General features: G+C 41.5%; 1 protein-coding gene and 1 pseudogene across 1 annotated transcript; both read right to left on the bottom strand.

The window, feature by feature from the left end:
* The window catches only part of LOC123481039, a 32,993-nt pseudogene extending 17,211 nt beyond the window's left edge, over positions 1-15,782 (bottom strand).
* A 702-nt stretch (positions 15,783-16,484) lies between these two features.
* On the bottom strand, positions 16,485-22,712 carry cd79a (CD79a molecule, immunoglobulin-associated alpha). The gene is made up of 5 exons (XM_041901733.2): positions 19,292-22,712; positions 18,275-18,669; positions 17,478-17,607; positions 17,182-17,244; positions 16,485-17,040 (listed from the first exon to the last, which is right to left on the bottom strand). The coding sequence occupies exons 2-5, from the start codon at positions 18,544-18,546 to the stop codon at positions 16,906-16,908; spliced, it is 600 nt and encodes a 199-aa protein (XP_041757667.1). The 5' UTR covers positions 18,547-18,669; positions 19,292-22,712; the 3' UTR covers positions 16,485-16,905.

Below are 22,712 nucleotides of genomic sequence, written 5' to 3' on the forward strand. Positions count from 1 at the left end.
TACCTTCAGGCTCTGATCAGTCCCTACACCCAAACGAGGGCATTGCGTTCATCCACCTCTGGCCTGCTGGCTCCCCTACCTCTGCTGAAGCACAGTTCCCGCTCAGCCCAGTCAAAACTGTTCGCTGCTCTGGCACCCCAATGGTGGAACAAGCTCCCTCACGACGCCAGGACAGCGGAGTCACTCACCACCTTCCGGAGACATTTGAAACCCCACCTCTTTAAGGAACACCTGGGATAGGATAAGTAATCCTTCCAACCCCCCCCCTTACCCCACCAAAAAAAAAAATTGTAAAGTGGTTATCCCACTGGCTATAAGGTGAATGCACCAATTTGTAAGTCGCTCTGGATAAGAGCGTCTGCTAAATGACGTAAATGTAAATGTAAACTACAACAAGAGTTTGGTATTACTTGTAGCCTACGTAGAAAGGATAGTTACCTATATCTGCTATATTATGATAATGGAGGAGTGTTGGTTTCAGATGAGAAGTGGCTATGATTTTAGTTGATTACAAGAGAAATAAGATATAGTTTAAGACGCATGGAGAAGTGACTGTCATATCGTAATAGATAAACTGAACCGTACATGACGTTACTAAAGCAATTTAGGATGGTTAATGTTGTTACGTTCGTTTTTAAACCCTATGATAGAGGTAAATGTAGAACGCTGTTTGATAGTGTGTTTTATTAGGTCTGCTAGTAAAAATGGAAGAAGGTCCATGTTTTTTGTTTGCGGGTGTTAATCATTGGGGCTCGCTGTAACGTGGGAGCGCTATAGGGAATGTTATGTTAGGTGTAAAAGGATCAATGGTTGCTGTGGAGAAGAGAGTCATAAGGGTTGAATGTTTGGTGTGAAAGGGCTAGCTAGTTAGTGGTGCCTACTAGTGACGTCAGTTGCTATGCGACATGGAAGTGGTTGTTTAACTTTACATTTATGTCATTTGGTAGACGCTCTTGTCCGGAGCGAATTGCAGTTAGTGAGTGCATGCATAATTTTTTCATACTGGTCCCTGGGGAATCGAACACACAGCCCTGGCGTTGCAAACGCAATGCTATATCAAATGAGCTACACAGGGTCTTGCTTTGAAAGGAACGCAGATTTTGTATGGTGTTTCGATGGTAAATGTTGTCGATATGTGTAGAGGGTCCCTGGTTCAAACCCAGGGAGGGACAGAAAGCAAAACTATTCTATTGATGATTTTGACCTAGATCACGAGGTGAATTGATTGTCTTAACAACTCATAGCGAATAGTATAACATAGTAATTAAAGTGGCATATCGGTGAATAGATGTTTTATTTGTTTTGACTATAACTTCATAAATGTATATTTTGTTGAGGTAACGTTATATGGAAAGGTAGAGATAGAGAATAATAGATATTGTAGAGGGTTTACAAAGTAAGTAAGTTCATTGGGTGATGAGACATGTTGAATTGAATTGTTTGAAGATGATATGTAGGAAGCATTGGGATGATATGAAGAACATGTCTAGATAGGTGAATGTGGAACGTTATTTGATCATTGGTAATTATTATTACATTATATAGTTTGTTTAAACAACATTGAGTTATGCAGACAGTTCATTATTTCTAAAAACGATAATCTGTTTATGGTACGTTGAACAATGGGATATAGTTTTTACTATTAGGATGATGGATTATGTTAACATTTTTGTAAAGTATGAAGTTATTAAACAATAGGTTTATATTTTAAAACATCAATGCAACAGGTTGCGATGATTAAATTAATATCAGGGGAAACATATTTCCTATGTTGATTGATCTAGTAACGATACTAGGATAATTTGATATGGGATCAAAAGGAGCAGATTTAGGGGTTGAATAATCATTGTGAGAATTACAGAGGATGAAGTCTGAAGGGTAATCAATTTAAAATAATAATTGTAAGCTCAGAGAACATTGAGTGGTTTTCATATTTTTAAGACATTTTAGGTAATCTTTTTATGGAGTAGTTAGATTGATACAAATGATTATTGATGAGATAGGACTGTGGATATATGTATCATGTTTTGTGTGTACTTACTATCTTTGGATTACTGATTGTAAATGAATGTTAACGACATGTATAATTTCTATTCCAGGAGCAAGGGGGTTTCCTTATCTCATTGGAATATTGCCCAGGGCTAGGGTGGAACAGTTAGTAAAATTAAGTACTCTTATATTTAGGTCGTAAAAGGGAGCTACCAAATTAAGTAAGGCCTGGCTATTTTTGTTTGTTGTTTTTCAAATTGGGTTTTTCATATAAAACAACACACATAGTATGGTGTTTATAAAGGGTTGTTATTTTGATTTTAGGGAGTTTTCAACAGGTAACAGGTGATAAGTCTTAAAGGAGCACACAGTGAATTTTATGAAGTTTAAAAAAATTTGACTGAGTTTTGGGTATACATGATTTCTTATGTGAATAAATGTCATGAGGATTTAATGTACACTTGGGGTACATAACATTTATGAGATGTTTTGAATATTGGTCATGTTTAGTATACAGTGGGGGGAAAAAAGTATTTAGTCAGCCACCAATTGTGCAAGTTCTCCCACTTAAAAAGATGAGAGGCCTGTAATTTTCATCATAGGTACACGTCAACTATGTCAGACAAAATGAGAAGAAAAAAAATCCAGAAAATCACATTGTAGGATTTTTAATGAATTTATTTGCAAATTATGGTGGAAAATAAGTATTTGGTCAATAACAAAAGTTTCTCAATACTTTGTTATATACCCTTTGTTGGCAATGACACAGGTCAAACATTTTCTGTAAGTCTTCACAAGGTTTTCACACACTGTTGCTGGTATTTTGGCCCATTCCTCCATGCAGATCTCCTCTAGAGCAGTGATGTTTTGGGGATGTCGCTGGGCAACACCGACTTTCAACTCCCTCCAAAGATTTTCTATGGGGTTGAGATCTGGAGACTGGCTAGGCCACTCCAGGACCTTGAAATGCTTCTTACGAAGCCACTCCTTCGTTGCCCGGGCGGTGTGTTTGGGATCATTGTCATGCTGAAAGACCCAGCCACGTTTCATCTTCAATGCCCTTGCTGATGGAAGGAGGATTACACTCAAAATCTCACGATACATGGCCCCATTCATTCTTTCCTTTACACGGATAAGTCGTCCTGGTCCCTTTGCAGAAAAACAGCCCCAAAGCATGCTGTTTCCACCCCCATGCTTCACAGTAGGTATGGTGTTCTTTGGATGCAACTCAGCATTCTTTGTCCTCCAAACACGACGAGTTGAGTTTTTACCAAAAAGTTCTATTTTGGTTTAATTTGACATTCTCCCAATCCTCTTCTGGATCATCCAAATGCACTCTAGCAAACTTCAGACGGGCCTGGACATGTACTGGCTTAAGCAGGGGGACACGTCTGGCACTGCAGGATTTGAGTCCCTGGCGGCGTAGTGTGTTACTGATGGTAGGCTTTGTTACTTTGGTCCCAGCTCTCTGCAGGTCATTCACTAGGTCCCCCCGTGTGGTTCTGGGATTTTTTCTCACCGTTCTTGTGATCATTTTGACCCCACGGGGTGAGATCTTGCGTGGAGCCCCAGATCGAGGGAGATGATCAGTGGTCTTGTATGTCTTCCATTTCCTAATAATTGCTCCCACAGTTGATTTCTTCAAACCAAGCTGCTTACCTATTGCAGATTCAGTCTTCCCAGCCTGGTGCAGGTCTACAATTTTGTTTCTGGTGTCCTTTAACAGCTCTTTGGTCTTGGCCATAGTGGAGTTTGGAGTGTGACTGTTTGAGGCTGTGGACAGGTGTCTTTTATAGTGATAACAAGTTCAAACAGGTGCCATTAATACAGGTAACGAGTGGAGGACAGAGGAGCCTCTTAAAGAAGAAGTTACAGGTCTGTGAGAGCCAGAAATCTTGCTTGTTTGTAGGTGACCAAATACTTATTTTCCACCATAATTTGCAAATAAATTCATTAAAAATCCTACAATGTGATTTTCTGGATTTTTTTTCCTCAATTGTCTGTCATAGTTGACGTGTACCTATGATGAAAATTACAGGCCTCTCATCTTTTTAAGTGGGAGAACTTGCACAATTGGTGGCTGACTAAATACTTTTTTTCCCCACTGTACTATAGGATGGAACAATTCATTGAATGATTTCAATGACCACTGCAATCTGTCCTGGCTTTATAGTGTGACATAATCACCCGCACTGTAAATCCTGGAGGCATGATGAACTGAGGGTTAGTTATGATAAGGATAATTGTGAAGAAGTTTATAATTTGGTAATAATATATATATAGTAGATAAAGAGAGAGGGAGCTATTCTGAATGAGGGATACCTGTTGCTCGTTAATTGTACTAATCTTGGGTTACTTTACGGGATAGAAGTAAGTTGTGGTATTATCCAATGTTGTCATTTTATTATGATTTAATAAACAATGTTGGTGTTTTGTTTTTGAAAGCATGAATCACGTTGTGACTCATGTGTTCAACTAAGGGGGTAGTAATGATGGTAAGATGATTTATTGGTACAATTGAAAATCATAGTAAGAATTTGAGCAGTAGTAATTAATGTGTTATGGGTTAGATTAAATGTTTTAGGGGAAATGTATGTGGTATAAGGCATGATGTAGAGGAAGCATGTCTATGAAACTAGTGACTATAATAAGATGCAAGAATGTGCACTTCCTAATCAAGGTTATTACTGACTGATAAGTAGTGTGTAAAGTAGCATACTGTGTCTCAACTAACAATGTTATGAAGTCTTCTTTAAAAAAGGTGAAGGCTTCTGGGCCAGAACTAATAGGAAAATATGTGCTTTTTATGTGCAAGGGAGACTGTGGCAGTAGAGGATTAAAGTAGTAAGAGCTGGACAGAATCTAGGTGGTGGTTAGTACTAGTTGTTACGGGCTACCTCAAGGAAGGGAAAGTAGAAGAGAGATTTGTGCATATATTTGTCCCAATGTAGGTGTTAAAAACTCATAGGAGGAAGATGGAATTGTCACTGTGGAGCATTGCTTTTGTTTTTGTGTCTATGTGTGTCGTTGCAGCTGTGAATCTTGAATTCCATATTGGTGCGTTGCAAGAAGGACATGCTACACAGAGCGATGTGAATAGAAATGGGAAAGTATATTAGAAATTGGTATTAGGAATAATTGTTAAAACAATCTGTCATATGGTGAATCTTTATATGGATTTATTGGTTTAGATATTAAATCAATTAAACTGTTATGTTTGTATTCTAGTGAGATAAATACAGATGATCTCTTGATGCATAGTAGGGATCATTTGGCCTAGCATGGTGTGAACCTAAATAAATAAAAGTAACAAACTATGAACCGGGTGAAGATGAATATCAGAGGCGTTGAAGACGATTTTGTAAAATACCACTTCTACATGCAACTGGTCTACAACAACCAATCGAAGATATCAAAGGATATAATTTCTCATATTGTTGGTATAATGGTTGGCAAATGGAGAAGACAATGAGGTTGTGGAGTTGGTGGTGAATAGAATGAGACATTGTAGTTGTGACATTGTTATGGGCAAGTCATTTTGAAATATGAAGATGTCTGAAGAACGTAATGAAGAGACGCAAGATTTAAGTGCCGGGGGACACAAAGGGGTTGCTTAGCTGTGTTGATAATAAAATTGGATTTATCTAAATTTGATAATTTGGGTAGTAGGTATATACACTGGTAAATTAATAGTATTAAGAATGCATTGAGATAATGATATGTATTTATTATCAGGATGAGGAAGGTCATAATTCAATTATGGATGTTTATAATGTATGTTAATATAAGTATACATTCGGACAGTTGTAATGGGTGATTAAGTTGAGGGTTTTAATTTTCATTGATATGGATAAAGTGAATCAATAAGGACAGTCATTTTAAATTTGGTAGAGTTAAGTCATTTGGTTGGTTATAAGTTATAAGATTAATGAGTGATTTAAGTAAATCATTGGTATGTATTTGTATAACTATTTTCAGAATGAAGGATATTGATTGTTAAATTGAGAAATGTTTTATATAGATATTATGGGTTAAAACAGTGATACATTAAGGTAATGTCTTAGGATACATTTATATGATTTATTTTGAGTGGACATTGTTGAATCATACTGTTTTAAACATGGAAGTTAAGGTGAGGATTGTGAATGAAATCATGAATATGTTGATTAATTGGGTTAATGTTAGCATACTGGTCATTATATACATTTGAAGTAGTGGGTGATATTGATAGGGATGTTTAGAGTGGTAAATATCTATGTTGATAGGCAAGTACTTAATTGGTTATTATCATGGGGTTATGATATTTTCATATGATCTGAATTTGGTTGAATTCTTAAAGCATGAATAGTTGAGGGATGCGATGATTTAACAGGGAGTGATAATAGAGTGTTATAATGTGTATGTCACTTCAAATTTTGCAACATAAGACTGAATCGTGGTGGTCAGTCACAAATTGTTGTGGACCTGTCAGCATAACGTTTGAATTCAACAATGTTTTGCATTGACTTTCCCCCCAACCTAATATGCTGGACTGCCCACGAATTCTGAAACATTGTCAAAGTAATACTTCAAAGTAAAATATCAACTGTTGGCATGTTAACCTGAAATTCGACTGTAGACTACAGACCGGCTGCCTATGGCATAAAGCAAAACTTGAAATACATAGCCTATTTACTAAGATACTAGGCCCAATTAAATGAGATGAGCATGGTCATTTGTTGCATTGGCTACTTCGAGATACTAACCCATCACGGTCAGAAATGTGAGGAATTTATTCTGCAATGGTTATGAAAATAACAGATTCCTATGTCTAATTATTCAAAAAATAACAGATTTTTCGCTCTTCTCACTAACGCCAAATAGCTGGATCTTGTTTTTATGAATAAGTGTCTCATAGCCCCCATTTGCACAAAATACTTAGGCTACTTGCTTGCTTGCAATACTTCAACCACTAGACAATGCGTACACTGTCTGTTATGTACTCACGCAACGTTTATAAATGAGGCCCCTGGCCCACTAATTATCCTGAGAACATCCTGAGAGGGCAAGAGGACAACTCAGACCCTTCAACCACCAATCAATTAAACTAATCAAATTAGTGAAAGCAGCGGTATACTATATTCTCTCTCAAGTCTATAGAGATGGAGGCAGCCTAAGCAAGCAACAGCTGTTCAGTTCATATCACCCATCTAAAATCTTGGAAAGAACCTAACTGGGTTTCAATCAGTTGCACTATAACCATTCTGACCTGTCAACTTTTACACCAGGCAGTTAAGTGTAAACAACCACACTGAACTAAAAGTGACACCTGGACTCAAGACATTAAAGCTGGATGAATACAGGCATTAATAAATCATATACAACAACTACCACCAGTGGCATAACAGGCTTATAATGAGCCCTACAGGGGGATGGGTGTGGGTGGGTGAGAAAAGAGAACGTAAATAATGTGTATGAGCAGGCAAATACACAGAGGCATTAAGCATGCTGCAGGCCACAACTACTCTAAAGCCATAAGAGTATAAACAGGTTTTTTTACCTGTGTCCGGGTTCATGGTTCTGTCCTTGTCGGTCTCCTCTCTTCAACAACAGCAAGGAGAGAAGGAGGAAAGAGAGAGAGTGAGAGGGAGAAAGTAGTAAAAAAAGAGAGCGAGAGATGGGGTTTTGTGATTGGTCCTCCCTCGTTCCCCTTTTCTCTCCGTCCCCTGTCTGTTTTTGTTTGTGTCAGGCAGCATGTCATTCCTCATCCACTTTCAACCAGTCTTGTTTTTCTTTTCTCTCCGTTCTGTTCCCCCACTCTGTTTTAAAGGGCAGGGATTCTTCAGCCACATGCCAGCAGTCCCACTGAGCTACACTCTGGGGCCATGACTCTTCACCCAGTCAGGGGAAGACAGACACACTGCACACATGCACACAGTATACACACAGAACTGAGCAGGGGGATTGGGTGCATGTATGTGCCCTGATGTCGGATTGAAATAATACAATTTTGCAAATGCAGACATAGCGTAACCTCTGTCTCTCTCCCCCTGGCAGTTAGTAACCTTGGCTGTTATTGGCTGTTCAGCATGAAACTCCCAGTGACCTTCAGCCTAATTGGCAGATACCATGGTCAAAGACAACTGTGTGTGAGCGTGAACGAGTGAGTGCATTCCTTTTGTTGGGTTCTAGTAGAGCTGGGTGATATGGACAAAAATCCACATTGCAATAAATTGACCCAAAAAATTGCACTAACAATAAATCAGCGATAAATTACGAGAAATAATTTTTGGGGAGGTGCTAGAGCTGGCCGATACGGAAAAAAGCCATATTGCGATAAATTTAACTACTTTGCGCGATAAAATGTTTTAATGGACAGTTAATTTACATTAGCGGCAGGGCTCTAGAAAACGTTTTGCAGTGCCAAGCCATTTCATATAACATCCAGGAAATGCATTTTTGATATTTTGATGTGCAACCTGTCAAAATAGGATCCAGAACGATCAGATTTATTTTTGGCTCAGAGAATTTGTCAACATCTTTGTGCATATTGGAGTATAATATTCACCACCTGAGGAAGTGGGAACTCAAAACACTTAATAGATTGCTAACTCTAAATATGATATTGTTGCTAGATAGTCATGTAGGCTAATTGATTAATCTACCAGTAAATGTAGGCTAATCAGGGCTGCCCAACCCTCTTCCTGGAGATCTACTGTCCTGTAGGTTCAGTCCAACCCTAATTTAGCATATCTGATTCAGCTAGTTAAGGTCTTGTTGAGCAGCTAATAAGTAGAATCAGGTGTGTTAAATTAGGGTTGGACTGAAAACCCACAGGACGGTAGATCTCCAGGAAGAGGGTTGGGCAGCCCTGCCCTAGATCAAAGAGTAGGCCTATATTTAATTCACTGAATTTACAGGAAGTACATTCAAAAGTATGGTAAAGTAGGCTATAGTACAAACTCTAATTAAAAAGGTAGGGCGTGAAAAACAGTCCAACTACGCCTCTCTCATCGATGTGTCATGTATGAAAAAATAAAATAAAATAAGAAACATGTATGCACTCACTAACTGTAAGTCGCTCTGGATAAGAGCGTCTGCTAAATGACTAAAATGTAATTCTGGTCATGCACGCAGCGGCTAGCCACTGTAGCTAGCCAGAAACTCTCCCCGTATGTGTTGACGTCATTTCACAGGATTTGTTTTTGGATGGAAGATGTAGAGATCGGTAAGAAATAGCTTCTGTGGCCAAATATTTTTTAAAGATTTAAATGACACGCCTCAAAAGCATCTTAAGGCTAAATTCATCGTTAGAACCTTCATAGGAGAATCGTTAAATCTCTGAGTTGCACTTGAAAACGCTCGTAATCTAAAAAGCCTGCCTCAGACCACACGTAGAACAGCTAAGTGCTTTGTTAAATGCTTTTTTTGCCCTCCTGCGTCACTTTATACGCAGAAGATCTCCACGAAACAGACTCACATGGTTAATTGGTCTGTGATCGCTAATAACTTCAGAACAAAGTTGACTACAAATACAAAGTTGCCAATGTCTACGCAATTGATATGAACAAGTGACATAAAAAGATGCTTCAAATGAAAACCTAGATGACTGCATTAAAATATAAACAGTAGGCTATAGGCCTATTTTAATTATATTGAAATACATTTAATGTTCCTATCAATTGAGTTCTATTTTGCTACAGGCTACTGTCTAATTTGTCTCAATATATTTGGAATCCTAGATGCCATCGTCTGCCGTTGTCCCCTTTCCTTGAGCAAGTCACTTAACCCCCACACAACAACAGCTCCACAGGTGTCCAGTGTGGCAGCAACCTGCTGCAAACTCTTCAACCTGTGTGTCTTTCGGAGAGGTTGGGAGTATAAGTCACATTTCAGTTGGACCTTGTGTACAATTGATGACTAAAGTGATCTTAATCTACAGCCTACTGCACACTCACGTGCAAACACACACTTACTACACCCCAAACACCTCATACTGTGTCTGAACATGAGAGTTCAAGTTTTAATAAACAGTAGTAGTGAAACTTTGAATGTGTACTATTTAGGGATGCTGAGATGTACATGTAGGCCAGACAAGTCTTGAGAAATGTCTACGTCTGCCCCAGGCCTGAACCTCATTGTTGGATGTACTGTGCAGTACAGTACGTGCCAGGGCAGCAGCTGGATTGGTTGTACGCAGTGCTTTCCAAACAGTGGGAACAAATTATCTTGTTGTGGGTGGCAGCTCAGCTCTTTCCTCCTGGATTGCAGCTTGAGACTGACTAGGCCTTACCATTGTTGTGGCTAGGCCTTAATATTGTTTTGGTTAACCACATACTTAGCTAGTTCAGTTTAACTGAAAAATGCAAGGTGGGGTGGCATCCTAATGATCCCATAGACTGTAGGACAAACATGCTGAATCGTCTGAATACAGAGTAAGGATAGGTTAACTGAATGTTTTAGCACCCTCCCTGATAAGCTTATCTTCAAGGACAATTTAAATTGTCAGCCCAGGTACAATGAGAAAAGTAAAGAGGGAGACAAAGAGAGTGAAATGACTTCTCTCCTATCTAGAACATAGGCCTAGAAGTCTATCTTGAAAGTAAAGTCTTATTCAAATTAATAACCACGTCTGCTCGTCTTTACAACCTTGGTACCTCAGTATCAGTGATAATTGGCTACTTGACATCCATTTAGTGTCGCCTACGCTATTTGAATATGGTGCATGTTAATGATATTCAAATAGTAATGTATTCATTTAAACTGTGGACCTCTGGGGACTCACACATTGTGTAAGTCACCCTAATTCAAATCAAATCAAATTTTATTGGTCACATGCGCCGAATACAACAGGTGCAGACATTACAGTGAAATGCTTACTTACAGCCCTTAACCAACAGTGCAGTAAAAATAAAACAACAAAAAAAGTGTTGAGAAAAAAAAGAGCAGAAGTAAAATAAAATAACAGTAGGGAGGCTATTTATACAGGGGGGTACCGGTGCAGAGTCAATGTGCGGGGGCACCGGCTAGTTGAGGTAGTTGAAGTAATATGTACATGTGGGTAGAGTTAAAGTGACTATGCATAAATAATTAACAGAGTAGCAGCAGCGTAAAAAGATGGGGGTGGGGGGGCAGTGCAAATAGTCCGGGTAGCCATGATTAGCTGTTCAGGAGTCTTATGGCTTGGGGGTAGAAGCTGTTGAGAAGTCTTTTGGACCTAGACTTGGCACTCCGGTACCGCTTGCCGTGCGGTAGCAGAGAGAACAGTCTATGACTAGGGTGGCTGGAGTCTTTGACAATTTTGAGGGCCTTCCTCTGACACCGCCTGGTATAGAGGTCCTGGATGGCAGGAAGCTTGGCCCAAGTGATGTACTGGGCCGTACGCACTACTCTCTGTAGTGCCTTGCGGTCGGAGGCCAAGCAGTTGCCATACCAGGCGGTGATGCAACCAGTCAGGATGCTCTCGATGGTGCAGCTGTAGAATTTTTTGAGGATCTGAGGACCCATGCCAAATCTTTTCAGTCTCCTGAGGGGGAATAGGCTTTGTCGTGCCCTCTTCACGACTGTCTTGGTGTGTTTGGACCATGATAGTTCGTTGGTGATGTGGACACCAAGGAACTTGAAGCTCTCAACCTGTTCCACTACAGCCCCGTCGATGAGAATGGGGGCGTGCTCAGTCCTCTTTTTTTTCCTGTAGTCCACAATCATCTCCTTTGTCTTGGTCACGTTGAGGGAGAGGTTGTTGTCCTGGCACCACACGGCCAGGTCTCTGACCTCCTCCCTATAGGCTGTCTCATCGTTGTCGGTGATCACTGTTGTGTCGTCGGCAAACTTAATGATGGTGTTGGAGTCGTGCCTGGCCATGCAGTCATGGGTGAACAGAGAGTACAGGAGGGGACTGAGCACGCACCCCTGAGGGGCCCCCGTGTTGAGGATCAGTGTGGCAGATGTGTTGTTACCTACCCTTACCACCTGGGGGCGGCCCGTCAGGAAGTCCAGGATCCAGTTGCAGAGGGAGGTGTTTAGTCCCAGGATCCTTAGCTTAGTGATGAGCTTAGAGGGCACTATGGTGTTGAATGCTGAGCTGTAGTCAATGAATAGCATTCTCACGTAGGTGTTCCTCTTGTCCAGGTGGGAAAGGGCAGTGTGGAGTGCAATAGAGATTGCATCATCTGTGGATCTGTTGGGGCGGTATGCAAATTGGAGTGGGTCTAGGGTTTCTGGGATAATGCTGTTGATGTGAGCCATGACCAGCCTTTCAAAGCACTTCATGGCTACAGACGTCAGTGCTACGGGTCGGTAGTCATTTAGGCAGGTTATCTTAGAGTCCTTGGGCACGGGGACTATGGTGGTCTGCTTAAAACATGTTGGTATTACAGACTCAGTCAGGGACATGTTGTGAAAATGTCAGTGAAGACACTTGCCAGTTGGTCAGCACATGCTCGGAGTACACGTCCTGGTAATCCGTCTGGCCCTGCGGCCTTGTGAATGTTGACCTGCTTAAAAGTCTTACTCACATCGGCTACGGAGAGCGTGATCACAGTCATCCGGAACAGCTGGTGCTCTCATGCATGCTTCAGTGTTGCTTGCCTCGAAGCGAGCATAGAAGTGGTTTAGCTCGTCTGGTAGGCTTGTGTCACTGGGCAGCTCGCGGCTGTGCTTCCCTTTGTAGTCTGTAATAGTTTTCAAGCCCTGCCACATCCGACGAGCGTCAGAGCCAGTGTAGTACGATTCAATCTTAGTCCTATATTGACTCTTTGCCTGTTTGATGGTTCGTCGGAGGGCATAGCGGGATTTCTTATAAGCGTCCGGGTTAGAGTCCCGTTCCTTGAAAGCAGAAGCTCTACCCTTTAGCTCAGTGCGGATGTTTCCTGTAATCCATGGCTTCTGGTTGGGGTATATACGTACGGTCACTGTGGGGACGACATCATCGATGCACTTATTGATGAAGCCAGTGACTGATGTGGTGTACTCCTCAATGCTGTCTGAAGAATCCCGGAACATGTTCCAGACTGTGCTAGAAAAACAGTCCTGTAGCTTAGCATCTGCGTCATCTGACCACTTTTTTATTAACCGAGTCACTGGTGCTTCCTGCTTTAGTTTTTGCTTATAAGCAGGAATCAGGAGGATAGAGTTATGGTCAGATTTGCCAAATGGAGGGCAAGGGAGAGCTTTGTATGAGTCTCTGTGTGTGGAGTAAAGGTGGTCTATAGTTTTTTTTCCTCTGGTTGCACATTTAACATGCTGGTAGAAATTAGGTAGAACGGATTTAAGTTTCCCTGCCACTAGGAGCGCTGCATCTGGATGAGCGTTTTCCTGTTGATTTATGGCCATGTACAACTCATTCAGTGCAATCTTAATGCCAGCATTGGTTTGTGGTGGTAAATAGACAGCTATGAAAAATATAGATGAAAACTCTCATGGTAAATAGTGTGGTCTACAGCTTATCATAAGATACTCTACCTCAGGCGAGCAAAACCTTGAGACTTCCTTAGTATTTGATTTTGTGCACCAGCTGTCGTTTACAAATATACACAGACCGCCACCCCTTGTCTTACCGGAGTCAGCCGTTCTATCCTGCCGATGTAGCGTATAGCCCGCTAGCTGTATGTTATCCATGTCGTCGTTCAGCCACGACTCGTGAAACATAAGATACTACAGTTTTTAATGTCCCGTTGGTAGGATAACCGTAATCTTAGGTCATCCAATTTGTTATCCAATGATTGAAGATTGGCTAATAGAATTGATGGAAGAGGCAGTTTACTCGCTCGCCGTCGGATCCTTACAAGGCACCCCGATCTACGTCCACGATATCTCCGTCTCTTCCTCACGCGAATTTGGGCCTTGTCGGGTGTCTGTATGATATCCTTCGCGGCCACCTCGTTGAAGAAAAAATCTTCGTCCAATACGAGGTGAGTAATCGCTGTCCTGATATCCAGAAGCTCTTTTTGGTTATAAGAGACGATGGCAGAAACATTATGTACAAAATAAATTACAAATAACGCGGAAAAACACACATAATAGTACAATTGGTTAGAGGGCTGTAAAACGGCAGCCATCTTCTCCGCCGCTGTTTGTCAGTTGATCATGGCATGATGTCACCTAGGCCTAGAGATGTTATGGGTGGTGCACACTGCACTGCTCTTTAACTTTAGATGGCATATAAGTTAACTTTTCATCAGAAATGCCATGGTACCAAAAATAGGCTAAGCCTGAGGAAGTAAGCCCTATTGCCAATTGAAGTCAAGAAGCATTCAAACAGTGTGAAGGCTAGGCTACATCTTCCTCGGGCTGTGCCAAACTTCACAACAGGACGTTAGTAACAATGAGCCTCTCCACCCCTCACAACCAAGCATGCCTGGTGGCCTGGACTGGTTTCCCCTCAGTCCTTTACTACACTGTCTGACTGAGATGACAAACCAGATAAGACAGTCTAGTACTAGGAGGTGGCTAGTCAACTGACAGTTGAGTCAACATCTCATACAGCAGGTCATTGCTAAGGTCAGACGGCATCTATAGCCAATGTTTCGACGACTAGGCTACATTCACCGTTATCTGCATATTTTGATGGATAGGCTAAACGTGTGGTTAATGTTGTGGCAATCCAATCCACAGGTATTTTTGGAATTCAAATGTCTATGGGAAGGAGGAAATCCTGCCCCTGCAGAATGCATCTGGCTCTTCACTCATTATCTGGAATCACTCAAAAGGGGCTTACAGCTAGAGATAATAACAGGTCTCTTTGCTCCACAATAACAGTCTAGTGCCAGTTTTCATCCAAGAGGCACGTTTGCTGAAGATAATATCATGTTCATTCGCCTCATTACTAAATGCCTACAGATGAATGGTTTGTTTGTGAGAGACTATGGTGAAAGGCTCTTGGACATATTTAATCCAGGTGTTTGTAAATAGAGTGATGGTTAATTAAAAGTCTAGTGAAGAAGCCCGCTACAGTGGGAGAACAGTCTGACTGACAATGGCTTATCCATGGCCATGTACTGCCGACCCCTCAAGCATGTTCTTTTCCAGTCTGCACATGTGTCACATTGTTGAGTACACGGTTCCAAATGTAAACTGATGGCAACACTGTCTGAAGAATGATAGGATGCTGCTGTTGCATTCTGCCGCTTCTCAGCGTCCCTCACCCCTCCACACACACACACACACACGTTAATCACTGTTTTGACAACCTGATCAGGTGGAGCATTGTCATCGTTAGCCTACATGAGCTGGGAGTAAGCAACAGGGGCTAAAGAAATATACCGATATAACAGGTGACACGAGGTTTCGATTAGATACAATGTTGATTCTAAATACAGTCAATGACTCGCGCAAAATTGTTACAATTTCCAAGTCATTGGAAACGTTACATTGTAGCGAGATAGCGCGTTACCTACATTATGAAATAAAACGAGTTGTGAAAGTTTCAACCTAGCTAACTACTAAGCTTAGCTTCGAAACACTGGCAACTATTTTAATGCACAAACCTCATATCACATAATGCAAGTTGCCAGAAAACGTAATGCTAACGTTACATGTTAGACTGTTGTTGTCACTTGACGCGGCTTAAATATTTCTGTAACTTGGCTAACGTTAGCATCCTAGTTAGCTAGCTAGAAGAGAGGCAAGAGTTGGTGTGCAACCTAATTTAACCGCCATGATCAAAAACCACTAAAGCGAAAGGTCAAATTTCTAACTGCTGTAAATTACGTACCTATTGGCCCCTCTTTATGTTTTGACGAACGTCGTCCATTCAAACCTTTTTCGAGGCTGCTATTGCCTCCCTTCTTTCCCGACGCCATCTTCGCCCACTATTTTCGCACCGCCTTCTCAAACCTTCTAGTCATACCTGTGAAAAAGACACACCCACAAACAAAACCGCAGCCAGTCAGCGCTGGCTATGTATTCCTAGAGCCTATTGACGTGCTCCAATTTGACAAACGCCACCTCTCTTTGCTGCGTTGCAGTGTCCAAAAGCTTTCCCCAGATAATCATCTGTGGTAAACAAAGTACGGTACTGTCTGTCAGTAGGTTTCCCATCACAGGGAGGTAAACCTTCATGTATTATAGCCTAGTGACGGCTTAGTAGCTGCCTACAAGCTACAACATCGGCAGTGGAGGCTGCTGAGGGGAAGATGGCTCATAATAAATCAAATCAAATCAAATGTTATTGGTCACATGCGCCGAATACAACAGGTGCAGACATTACAGTGAAATGCTTACTTACAGCCCTTAACCAACAGTGCATTTATTTTAAACAAAAAAAGTAAGAATAAAACAACAACAAAAAAAAGTGTTGAGAAAAAAAGAGCAGAAGTAAAATAAAGTGACAGTAGGGAGGCTATATATACAGGGGGGTACCGTTGCAGAGTCAGATCCAGGTTCAGAAATGGGATAACGCTTCCGAGACTCCATCAAGCCTGTCACATCAGTATGGGCGCGAGTGACATATGACAAATACATCAATTTCATGAAGCAAAAATGCTAAATATGTAAACATGAAAGCATAAGGCAAATCAGTTTTATACTTTTATTTACAAAGCACAATTCAGGCCTTGAATTATGGAGATTGGAGAGAAAAAAACATTTGGCCAATGCATACACAAAAGCGTAGAAAATGCAAATATGCAGAAAAAATAATCTCTCTTATTTATATAAAATGTTTAGGTATTGGCAATGGTAATGAAAGGCTAAACTGAAAGCAAAATTCCCCCTGATATTGTAGTTTACTGCCTTTTTGGCCCACTAAGAAATTAGATTCAAATATAGGCAAAGGCTGCAAGGAAAACGCAGGTCACCTCTATAAATTCAAACATGGGGGGGAGCACTTTTGAAGAAAATTCCTATCAAAACCCTCACCCCAATTCTGTTCTCTCAAATGACTCTTCTCTTCTCCCACCCTCTCTCTTCCTCCCCCTCCTTCCTGCCCCCTCTCATTCAAGGCTTCTCCAGTTGGATTTCCTCCTCCTCCTCCTCCTCTATGAGCATGTTTCCCACATCTTGGTAGGGGCCCTGCACCAGAGAGCGCTGGATCTGATCATATGTGGAACTGCATTCCTCCAGATTTAGACCCTGTATATGGATTGAGGTAAGGGAGGTCATGATAGTTTGACTTCCTCTTCCCTTCTTCTAGGACTTGTTTGATTGACAGAAGAATGGTGAAAACAGTTACTATGACAGAAAGACAGAGAGAGGATCTCATTCAAGCCCCACCTCATAGATATTCTCCTCTTCCTCTTTGACCCTTTTCTTCTTTAGTTGATTTCGTTTCTTCGTCTTGAAAAGGAGAGGAAGTTAATGACATCATGATATTAAGTAATTCTCATGACAATGGTGTGAAAAAAAGCCCATTGTCGTCATATAGTAAGATTACCATACATACTAGTCCTTCTGGTTAAAGCAGAGTTTTCAAATGACAAAATTCACTATTGGAATGAGAGTAAATTAGGAATATTAGGTCTAGTAGCCTAGCATTAGAGTAGAAAAGGTGGCCTGCTTGCCTCTCTGACCTTACGGAGCATCATGGTACCATGCAGAAGCACCACCACCATCAGTAACACTCCCTCAGCCGTCAGGATGCTGTTCTTGGTGCTTTCACTGATGTCCAGAATCTTCACCATCGGCCCTGAGCAGGGAGAGAGGGGTCAGATAAAGGTCATCAGAATAGAACTCACCTGCTGCTCTTTCATGGGTGAGATGTAGGCTAGATGTGAATGAAAGAGAGAATGTGTGGGGGGGGGGGCAGAGTACCATGCATCAGATTGCAGCAAGACAGAGGAGAATATTTTGAGATAAATAAAAAAAACAATGCTCCTTATGTCACACACATTCCAAGGAAAAACTATAAACAAAGCATTTGTTTATCATTTCAACATTGGTAATTTGAATTAAATCAGAGGGATTACCACACAATGTAGCCATTCTCTGGTGACTTAAGTCTGGGTGCTTTAGGTGGATTGCAATCTGGTCTGATCTGTGTGCACTACCGGGACCCAACTTTTACGTGGGCAGGTTGTCATGACCATCACAGATGATCTACGTGATCCACAGGGAACAGATACTGCCATTCATGGTGCATTCTACTGGACTGGGCAGTGGTTAACTGGATTTGTCGATTACAAAGCATTCTCCATTGCTTAGCTGGTTTGACCCCATCCCCCCAGACACCCACACGTACATACACACTGACACACACACACACACATAGTAGAAATACTGTACAACAAAGTACTATGAGTACAGTCTAGACTGAAGCTTTTGAGGGTTACACACACAATACCTGAAGGAAGGTGACGTGGGTGCTTACTGTGAGGGCTTCACACACACACACTCCCTGTAGACCTGCAGGAAGGTGCTGTGGGTGTACAATGAGGGCCACAGGGCGCTGTGGTTGAGGAAACACTGGTACAACCCTGAGTCGTTCAGACGGACTTCCCTCAGGATGAGTGTGTGACACATGACCCCCGCCGCCGTCCAGTTCACCCCATTCACCGTCACACGGTTGTCTCTCCGGTCCACTCGCTGCGGGCCGGCCGTGCTGTTGACTATGTGGAGGCGGGTGACCCAGGTGATCTGCATGGGGCCCCCTGTGGCTGAGTAGCAGCATTGCAGGGAGGCGGTGTGAGAGAGCTGCACCCTCAAGAGAGGGCCTGTCTGCCTCCAGAGTAACCTGGATCCAGCTGAGGTCACCGTGGACACCTGCTAGAAGGCAGAGCAGCAGGAGTTGGATGAGGTTGACCCATGATACACTGATCAAAGGTCAGTTATTGACAGCATATCTGTCCAACTATTGGCCCAAGACAATGATGATATAAAGAAACTGTAGCCTACAAAGTATAAGAACTCCACACAATCCAGTGCTGTAATATTATGTCTCTTAATATGTCTCTTAACATCTCTTGTTATTTAGAGAAGTGTTATACGTGTGGGGTATAGATTCTAGTGTGTGATAGCTTAACCATCTGCTCTTGTAGGAGATACGGTTCATTAGAGCAGAACAGATACATTAATACATTATACTCCCTCAGTGTTCTCACATGTACATAATGTCACACAAACAGCCAAATAATCTCATGTTCCAAGGGATAAAATGGGGGAAAATTGTTTTAATGTTGCAATGCATGGTTTAAAGGGTTGAAATCTGTTCAAAGGATGTTGAGAATATTCATATTAATTCACTCAAACACCATGGTTTATACTCCGGCGCCACATATACTCCGGCGCCACAATGTAACGTAATTGATCTCAAATAAAGGTGAATATGCACTGAAAGGCTAACTACCCTGCACTGTTTATCAGCGTATCCTAGCAGCCCCTTACTCACCAGCCCAGAAGCAGAGGAATAAGAATGTCATGGCCACCATCTTCTTCACTATGTTTTATATTGGTTGCAGAAAATAAAAAGCCTTCATAAAAAGTATTTTGGTCCGATGGTATTTTGAGTGTTGTGCCTTTCAACACAGCTATACACTTCTACCCAGTTGTCTTGTGAACAACCTTCCTTCCTCTTTTGTTGGTCTCTGTGTCAGGATATATGCTTGAGTGATTGCAGTGTTCTAGAACTAAAAACAGTAAAAGACAAAAAAAAGTTTGTTTTTCTTCCCCATTTATTAAAAAAAACTGAAAATTACAATTTAAAAAACGTACCTAATTTCTTCTGAAGTATACAATTAAAGACTCTTACTCAATGAAATCAATGCCAAAATACACAGTATAGATCTTGCATATTCATTTTTTTATAGATAAGACATGTGGCGGATGCCTGTGTGACAGACCAGACCCTATTCTATACAAAGCGCTGGCTAGCTGGAGCAAACATGGTGCTGGTCAAACCCTGTAGTCGCTGAGGTGAACACACACACACAATACACTTTGTAACATACATACCCCTGAGATAGCATAGTTACAGGGGACACTGCAGGACATATACCGCCACCCTACAGTCAATCCCCCACAAACCACCTATCTGAAACCTGGGATTACCTAGAATTAAGGCCAGGGGGGATTTCCTGACCATGTGACCTGACTAGGAAAACCTCCTGGTCCAACCTAGAATGCATGTTGTTTTAGAGCTTGCAAGAAAGGCATTTCACTGTAATTGTGCATGTGACATTAAAACTTGAAACTGGAGACTTGATGTTGGTCACCCAACTCTTTCTATGTTAATTTCATGGTACTTAACAGCCAAACATTTCCCCAACCAACAGTGTTTGTTTACTAGAGAGCCCTTTGGGGAAAAAAACAAGCTTGATCATCAGAACAAGGCACCCTTCTCTATAAATACATTTTATACAAATAAAGTAGACCACTATGTATTTCTAAATAGGATACATGAGGGGAAGCAAAGGGAAGAGAGAGAGAGAGTGGAGAGACTTTGTAAGCACACGTTTGCCAAGTAGTCTTGAGACTACAGTGACGGTGGAGGTATTAATCTAAGCTGGTATAACAGGATTTAACCTGCTCATTACTGTGGTTCAATGGTGAAAAAGCCCTAGTTAGAGATAATCTGTTTAACCTTATCTTGTTGCCATCCAGTATTGTATAATACAAGTGAGCGGTCTCACATTTGGCATTTCTGAGCAAACAAAAGCTATGCAAGTCTCTTCCTCTTTTTCCCATTGTTGCCAAATGTATAGTACATAATTACATACGTTCCTCTCAACAAAACATCACCAAAAAAAACAACTCCCGACCCATTTAAGCAAATGAAATAAAATACACAGCAACGTACAGTGAAATTGTGCGATAAGAAAAGGTGATGAGAGTAGTAAGGAAGTAAGGACTACATTTCTACCACTTCTAGAAGGAAGACAGGATGAAGGAGAGATGGAGACTATTATTGTGGACTTGGTGATGGAGAGGGGAAGACGAGAAAACGGTGAAAGAAAAAAGATAATGAAGTTTCAACACAACTCGTAACCTCGCCCTCTGCTTCTTTGAGTAACTATCAATAACAACATTTGCATAATTACATATTTGGGGGAGGGGGTAAGGGAGCGGTTGCTATGGCCACGAGAATGCATAATTCAAAAGTGATCGTGAAAGATAACTGTCATTACAGAACTGGTGAGAGTGACGACTAGTCGTGTCTGCAATTCCTGAATCCAAACTCCACTGACCCGCTTCTCTTCATTCCCGAAGTGGTCTATAGAAACAGTAGCTTAATCCAGTAATGATGGGTTTCATCTCAGTATCCTTCTGTATCTTACTGTACTGTCATCCCATGCTGTCCCTAAATGTGTTCCCCTGTGTTCCAGTCAATATGAAAGTGATGCTAGGTGAGTCATGTCTATAACAACACAGTGCAGCCCTGCTCACACGTGGTAGTAATGAATAGAGGATTTGAATGTCAGTGTGATTGTGAAGTGTCCAGTTAAGTCTTGTTCATTAGTCTGGGGCAGCAGCATGGATTGATGTATCACAGCACAGTCTTCATACAAGTTTAGATATAATTATCTCCCTCTACTGTCTAAGTTCCTACCCACTGTGTTGTTTTCTCTCTCTATATGTGATGCTGGAGTTTGGATGGAGGAGAAGCAGAGAGCCAAGGCTACTTACTGTAGGCCTCAGACACATAGGCATCACTCTCCAATCAGCATAAAGTGACTTTCTCCTATACTAATAAGCAGTGGGATAATATGAACAGCTCATATGAGGATCTACAGGTACATGGCTCTCTCTTTGGCCTGTTTCTCTGTCCACAGTTCAATGCCACTACTCTAAAAACTAAATCATAAAAATAATAAAAATAATTACAATCAACTCCTGAAGACAAATACACACAAAAATGGTATTGCTACCATTGACGACTATAACCTTTGTATCGGACTAAAAACGTATCCAACAGCATATAATACAATATGTCTCCCTCCGTCTCCCTCCTTTCTTTACCGAGAAGCTACTAGCCCTATAGTCAGGAAGTCGACTCCAGTGACATCACACACGTGATGACTGTTCTCCTGTGTGACCATTGTTACAGCACTGGGCTCCCACGCAATGCAAGTATCGGTGTGTGTGTGTCTGTGTGTGTGTGTGTGTGTGTGTGTGTCTGACTGTGTCTATAACATATTCTACATTACATTGAACACTGAACTTCAAGTCTTCTCATCTCTACATCTCCATCCATCACCATCTAATACGCTGCTAATCAAGTTGGTCTTCGAAGCAAAAGCCCTTCTGCCTCCCCTTCTCTCCTCCCTTACTCCTCTCTTCCTTGCTGTATCCCTCCATCTCTAATCTACATCCTACTTCAGTCTTAAAAACGGTCCTCCGCTCTCCCTCTCTCCTTCCATCTCTGTGTTCCTGTCCATCCCTCTATCGCCCGGCCCAGCACAGTAGCAGGGTCCAATGGAGAGGCAGCTAAAGTCAAAAGCAGTACATACAGTCTATATCCCTAACAACATGATCAGTTCCAGTGCTACTAGATGAATGTTTGGACCATAATTAAAGTTCTAACGGAACTTAATTACAGTAACTACAGAAGAAGGCCATTTTGCTTCCAGAACACTGTAACACACATACACACACACACACAGACACACACACAGACACACACAGACACACATGTCTTCTCAACAATTGGGGTTGGCTATGATACACATGGCACAACATTGGTTCATTCAATTCATTCATGGTTTAGTTTTTCTATTTATAAAAACAAAGGTCTTTTGTAGCTCAGTCGGTAGAGCATGGTGCTTGTAGCGCCAGGGTAATGGGTTCGATTCCCGGGACCACCCATAAGTAAA

This window comes from Coregonus clupeaformis, unplaced genomic scaffold (assembly GCF_020615455.1).
Source record: "Coregonus clupeaformis isolate EN_2021a unplaced genomic scaffold, ASM2061545v1 scaf3170, whole genome shotgun sequence".
Taxonomy (NCBI): Eukaryota; Metazoa; Chordata; class Actinopteri; order Salmoniformes; family Salmonidae; genus Coregonus; species Coregonus clupeaformis.

Bases quoted from the DNA above. Each gene is read 5' to 3' on its own strand.
- cd79a (XM_041901733.2), bottom strand. From the start codon at position 18,546: ATGCAGATCACCTGGGTCACCCGCCTCCACATAGTCAACAGCACGGCC. The intron at 17,608-18,274 runs GTAAGCACCCAC...TATCTGACCCCT, and splicing joins GTGTGTGTGAAGCCCTCACA to CTCTCCCTGCTCAGGGCCGA. The intron at 17,245-17,477 runs GTCAGAGAGGCA...CTCCTTTTCAAG, and splicing joins GTACCATGATGCTCCGTAAG to ACGAAGAAACGAAATCAACT.